Raw genomic sequence first — 6816 nt, 5'->3', positions numbered from 1 at the left:
TAAGTATATTTGAAATATAACAGTGTGTATATACCAAATATTGCTTTTGGTATATTATAAGTTTTTATGTGTAGTATATTTTGAATGTAACACATATACCAAATATACAGTTTGGTATATTTCAGTATTTTTTCGGCATATTCGTTTAGTATATTTTAAGAATCATACCGCATTGTTTCACTTTTATTAAAAATGTATAGAGTGCCAAAAATATAATCATTTTTTTAGGGCTTTTTTAGTAATAAATTTTCATTATTTATTTCGAAAGTTGAAAATATTAAATCACATTTACTACATTTTAGGAAACTTTCGTTGGATGGATGAATTTAGCAAAAGTAAGGTAAAGTAAAATACAAATATGTATTTTTCTTCTTTATTTCTTGAAATTTTGTTCTTTGCATTACAGGGTATGTTGCAACTGTTCATTCACATAGCGATGGTTGCGTTCCTTTTGACAATTGCTCAGCAGGTGGTGAACTATGCGAGTTCGCATCAAACACCAGCTGCTATGGGGAAAGCGTAGAAAGTTGACTGATTTGCCAGCTGGCAACAGAGACTGGCAAATGAAATGTTGCTGCAAATAAATTGAAATAGTTCTTCACTCTTTGGGGAGGCGCAAAAGCAAAAGCAAAAGCAAAACAGCAACTCGTTGAAGCGCAATGCCAAATGCTCACAGCTGTTGTGGTTTCCAACTTGTTCGCACACACTCACACACAGAAAGAAAAGTGTGCCAAAGATGGTAAAAGGAAATAGAAAATCATAAATTGATAAGATACTATGACGCTTCGTAGTCGACGACAAGGGAAAACAGCCAGGACGGTTGTGGAGTACACTTGATTTGCTCAGATTTACACTCAACTTAAGCTTATTACCGTCAATGGAACGTGAAAGGAATCGAAAGAGAGAGAGAGAGAGAGAGAAAGCACGGCAATTCTCAAAAGCATTTCCTAAGTGAGCTATTTGTAAGTTGTTTGGGTAAAAGTAATGTTGCGGATTAGTCAATTGAGTAATAAATATATTGGGAAACATATTCTTAACAGAATAACAAGGGAAAGTTTACTTATTTGAATATTATTTTTATATTTTGGTAACATCTGCATTTAGGAATTTAACAATGTAGAAATATTCAGTAGAGTGTGTTAAAATATACCAAATTTTAATATAGAAAGTTTTATTTGGTATATCAATATACTATTACTATTATTATCAAAGTGTTCTCGACTGTGAGTTACCTGCCATCCATTTGCAAAAGCATATTAATCTTTAAATATACCAAATTAATATACTGAAAACTATATTTGGTATATCACCAGTATATACCATTATGTTCAAAATATACCATAAAGTACAAAATGCAATACTCTTCAGTAAAATGAAACCCAAAATTCTAGAATTTAGAAAAAAAACTTTAATTTATTATAAATTTAATGGTTAAAAATATTGTATATATGTAAAATAAAAACTTTAACAAAATTTAAATAACCAATTGTGTGTCCAAGTTTCTGAAGACTTTTTAAATAGCAGGGAAAATAATTATTTGATTTCTTCATTTTCTTCTTCTTTGGCTAATATTTATATTGAAATTTGTGTACCGCAATTCTTGACACTGAATTTACTTTAAAACTCACTGTCTTACCTACGTTTCAGAAGTCTTTCTGCTCACAATTAGTATCAACCGCTTGTCTCTGATAAGCCGCAACTTGTGCAACAAATACTTTAATTCGCTTGCTGGGCAATTGTTGATCGAAGAGCTTTCTTTTATCCCCTTTCGCTTAAGTTGCAATAATTGGATGGATTAAGCAGCGCAAATTGTTGATTCACTTTATTCCTGTGCACTTAAAAAATACAACTAATGATTTGCATGGAAAATAATTGCGAATTAAATTTAAGCTGATTTGTGGCGTGTAATATTCTGGTCGCAAGCATTACAACAATTTAATTGGCCTTAGGTTAATTTAAGCGAATAATTGAAATAAAATATATGTGCACCGTAATTTATGAACACAATTTATAATTGACCATTGATTGAACAAAAATACCATTCAAAAAAAGCTAGTGAGAAAGCTATAGTTGAGTTTGCTCGACTACGAGCTACCCGGGAGCTATTTTCAATAGCATTTTAGTCTTAAAATATTCCAAGTTATATGTGGTATATCATTATTTTATACTGAGTAAGCCGCCAGACATTTCCAATAGCATATTAGTCTTAATATGTAGCAAATTAATGTACTGAAAGGTATATTCGGTATATTAAAATACGAGTGTGTACAAAGTATTTCATAAAGTACAAAATATTTCAGATTGAAAACTATTATTAATAGTCCACTTCAGACGTTCTAATCACACACGCTACCAGGTTTAATAGGCGTTAAAAATATCTTAAAATATACGAAATAAATATACTGAAATTTGTATTTAGTGTAGCAATATACTATTTACTTCGAAAGTATACGACAAGTAAAAAAACAGATACCAGATTGAAAGCAATTCATAACTGGATAAATTCTGAGTTTGTTGTATATGACCAAAATAATATACTGAATGCTACTTTTGGTATATAAATATACTGAGTTACCCGCCAGATAGAAAGCAATTAATAACTGCATAAATTCTGAGTTTTTTTATAATCAAAAATATAGAATTAGGTGGCCTCTATCTGCCTGTTGCATACATTCTGAACACATACACGCTACCAGGAATAATAAGCGTTAAGAAATATCGTAAAATATACCAAATAAATATACTGAGAGCCATATTTAGTATATCAATATACTATACTGAGTTACAATTCAGTCATTTTCAATACATGTTTGCCTTAAAATATACCAAAATAATATACTGAATGCTACATTTGGTATATAAATATGCTAAATCAAAAAATAACTGCATAAACTCAGAGTTTTTACAAGTATATGATCAAAATATAGATTTATAAGCAGACCTGAGCACACACACTACCAGGTATTAATAGGCGTTAAAAAATATCTTAAAATATACCAAATAATTATACTGAAATCTACATTTAGTATAGAAATGTACTATTACTTCCAAAATATACCAGAAAGTACAAAAGATACCAGATTGAAAGCAAAACATAACTGGATAAATTCTGAGTTTGTTTTATATGACCAAAATAAAATATACTGAATGCTATTTTTGGTATATGAATATACTGATTTACCTGTCAGATTGAAAGCGATTATTAACTGCATAAATTCACAGTTTTTATATGATCAAAATATAGATTTATAAGCAGACCTGAGCACACACACACTACCAGGTATATTAATAGGCGCTAAAGAATTATTGAATAATTCCACAAAAAAATTGCCATCGAAATTGACATTCGATTAAGTAATTAATAAAGTATGCATAATACTATAGTAGCATGAATGATTCAGTGAATGAAATGTTCATGTTCAATGGAAAAGTGCGAACACAGTTCGATAAAAATTCCATTTTTTGTTGTTGTCATGTTGTCGTATTAACTTTTTTTTGTGTTTCGTAATTGGCGCATAATAAGAAAGAGTTGAACAAGTGCACGTAACGTGCTCAGCGGTTGTGATAGCGAAAAAGACTGTGAGTGAGTGTTTTAGCCGGCTTAAGCCGACTATGAATCACGTGCGGCGACGATAGAACGCAAATGTGCTCATCTTTAATTTTTTTGTGGATTTATGCTATTATGGACATCGGCATGATCCAGCTGATGATGATGTTCGACAGCTGTGTGTGTACAATGTTTTCCACTTAAAAAGGCGTTGCTGCAGTGGCTCAAGTCATCAGTCGTCAGTTGCAACAACACAGCGCAGCACAACCAATAAACCAGCAACCAACAACCAATAGACCAACAAACCAACAAACCAACAACCAACAAACGAACAAACCATCAACGAACAACCCAGCAACCAACAAGCAAAAATCCAACGACCAACAACAACAATGTCTACTCTCAGTTTCATGTTGCTAACGAGCCTGGTTTTGGTTGCCGTTGCCGATTACTATGGCGACAGTTACGACGACTTCTCGCAGTACGCTCTCGGTCAGTATGGCACAGCGCCATCGGGATCGGCGGCTGAGTACATCTACAGCGATGTGGCGACAGCATATGGCGGCGGATCGGGTTCGGGGTCGGGTTCGGGATCAGGATCGGGATCGGTCAGCTATAATGTTGGTGCCGCTTCCAATGGCGCTGCGTCGTATGCTTATGCGGCTGCCGGGGGACCAAATGGGGCGCGAGCAATTGCTGAGGCGCCGGGACCTTACATGCAACCCATTGCTTATTCCGGTTATGGCAAGAAGTATGCGCCAGCCTATGTGACGACAGCGGCGCCAGCAACCACTGTGGCTGGTGCCACAACGGCGGCAACCACGGCAACAACAGCAACAGCGGCAACCAGCGGCTATCCCAGCTATACGACATCGACAACTGCTGATCCGGCAACAACTACGACAACAGCAGCAACCACAACAACTGCAGCAGCAACCACAACAACAGCAGCAACCACCACAGCTGCAGCAGCAACCACAACCACCGAGGCAACCACAACAACAACAGCAGCAACCACAACCACCGAGGCAGCCACAACAACAACAGCAGCAACCACCACCACAACGGCAGCAACCACCACAACTGAGGCGCCTACAACGACAACGACAACAGCAGCAACCACCACAACTACCGAGGCAACCACAACAACTGCCGCTCCCACAACAACGACAACCACAACGACAACAACAGCGGCTCCTACAACGACAACAACCACTGAGGCAGCAACTACAACAACGACAACAGCAGCACCAACGACAACGACAACAACAACAGCAGCGCCAACGACAACGACAACAACCACAGAGGCACCAACAACGACAACAACCACAGAGGCAGCCACGACAACCACAACAGCGGCAACCACAACAACAACAACAGCAGCTTCGACCACAGCAGTAAGTATAACGGATGGCAGGCTCATTGGCTAAGCAACTCTCAACTATCTCTCTCAACTTTCTCTCACTCTTTCTCTCTTTCTTTCTGTACCCCAACCTCGCCTATTCCTTCTCTCTCTCTCTACAGGGTATAACCATTAAAATCACGCCTACAACTGGACTTTCTCTATGCACTGGCACCGCAACAACCATCGTCGTGCCTTTGGGTGTTCTTTCCATCACATTCACAACATGCTAAGACGAAGCAACAACAACGACAACGATAACAACAACAACACTCGACAACGAGCTAACCCCAAAAGAACAACTAACTTATTTCTTAGCTACTACTAATAATCTTAAATAACTATAAATATTTTCAAACTCATAACTAAATTCCTCGACATTTAACAATCAATAAAAATGAGAAAAATAAATAAACTTGTTTACAATAATTTTTAATGTTCCATAATTTATTGTTGAGTTGTTTAATATGCTCGCTCAATCGACAACTCGAGCAAGCTTTTTTTTTAGCATTAAATTGGATCACTTCACTTATCGAGATCGAAATACACACACACACACACGTACACACATGAACAGGTGTTTGGCATTGCTTGACATTCAATGTGATTTCGCTGATGTGTAACAATCGGATTATAGAGTATGCAACGACTTAAAGTATACAAGTAAAAATAAATGTGTAAAGTCTGTAAAAAACAACTAAAACTAAGTGTATGAAAATATATATAAAAAAAACAACTAATAGAGTATGCACGAGTTCAAAGAAACTGAAAATAAAAAGAAAATTAAAATATAAATGTTAGAAAATACATCTTATCACTAAGAGGTCAAAAGTTTTAAGACAAAAAATCGTATTATATTTAGTTGTTGTTTTATGATTTCAGTTATTCAGTTGTCTAATATATTTGCTCTACTATTTGAGTTATGAACGAAAACTTTCAAATGTAGATAAAAACTTTATAAGAATTCCGATGGATTACAGAATTTTATAATCTAAATCAATGTTTTTCTTTTAGTCTTATTTTTGGATTTTTGCATTTTTCACAATAATATTCTTAGTTTTAAGAATTCTTATTTCAAAAGCATAATTCTCAAGACGAATGTTCTAAATTGTATAGATTTGTATTTTTTTCAGTAAAGGCATAAAAATGGTTAAACGGAAAACTATGGAAAGCATGAAAGTATCATATATCATAATATAAATACACAAAGATTTAAAAAAGAACAGAACATGCCAATTTTATTTTTAATATAAGCATATATTTTACACAAAAAATGAATGTGTATAATGGTGTTTAAAAACGATTTTAAAGATTAATTTGTATAAGCTCAAAATTGAAAAAATGTATAATATAAATATTTAAATATATATGAAAATATAATTATTTAATTTTTTTGTAAGAGTATCTGTGTTTCGTCACACTTCAGCTTTAGCTTAAATCCTAGTTGTTTTTCCCATTTTTTGTATTTTGTTGTTGTGCCTCAGCTCTTTGTTTTTCATATTCAATTTGGTGTTTTTCTATTTTCCTATTTTTCTATTTTCTCGCGGCATTTGGCGCTTTGTTGTTGGCCATTGTTCGCGCTTATCTACCGACAATAAAGTGGCATTAAAAAGCTTAAAAAACGCAAAGAAGCAGAGAAGCAGAGAGACAATAGACCGTAGACTAACATAGCTAACTGGGTATGGGAAATGTTTACGCTTTTGCCATGTAGTAGATTGGCATTGCGGAAATTAAGAATAGGCCATCGCCTGATGCCAGCGGCAACACTTTGCATGACAAACAAAATACATTTAAATTCAAAATTGTCTCCTCAACTTTCATCCTGATTCGCTGTTTTTTTTTTTTGGGTTTCTCCTTGATATCAGGT

General features: G+C 34.8%; 1 protein-coding gene across 1 annotated transcript; it reads left to right on the top strand.

The window, feature by feature from the left end:
- Positions 1 to 3772: 3772 nt before the first annotated feature.
- LOC132796023 (salivary glue protein Sgs-3) lies at positions 3773 to 5348 on the top strand. The gene is made up of 2 exons (XM_060807034.1): positions 3773 to 4944; positions 5072 to 5348. The coding sequence occupies exons 1-2, from the start codon at positions 3940 to 3942 to the stop codon at positions 5180 to 5182; spliced, it is 1116 nt and encodes a 371-aa protein (XP_060663017.1). The 5' UTR covers positions 3773 to 3939; the 3' UTR covers positions 5183 to 5348.
- The last annotated feature ends 1468 nt before the right edge of the window (positions 5349 to 6816 follow it).

Source organism: Drosophila nasuta, chromosome X (genome assembly GCF_023558535.2).
Source record: "Drosophila nasuta strain 15112-1781.00 chromosome X, ASM2355853v1, whole genome shotgun sequence".
In the NCBI taxonomy this organism is placed as follows: Eukaryota; Metazoa; Arthropoda; class Insecta; order Diptera; family Drosophilidae; genus Drosophila; species Drosophila nasuta.
The sequence above is the reverse complement of the archived record's forward strand: the minus strand, read 5'-3'. Positions and strand labels throughout refer to the sequence as shown.

Excerpts from the sequence above, each read along its gene's own strand:
- LOC132796023 (XM_060807034.1), top strand. The coding sequence starts at position 3,940 with ATGTCTACTCTCAGTTTCATGTTGCTAACGAGCCTGGTTTTGGTTGCC. Across the intron at positions 4,945-5,071 it reads CAGCAGCTTCGACCACAGCA|GGTATAACCATTAAAATCAC; the intron begins GTAAGTATAACG and ends CTCTCTCTACAG.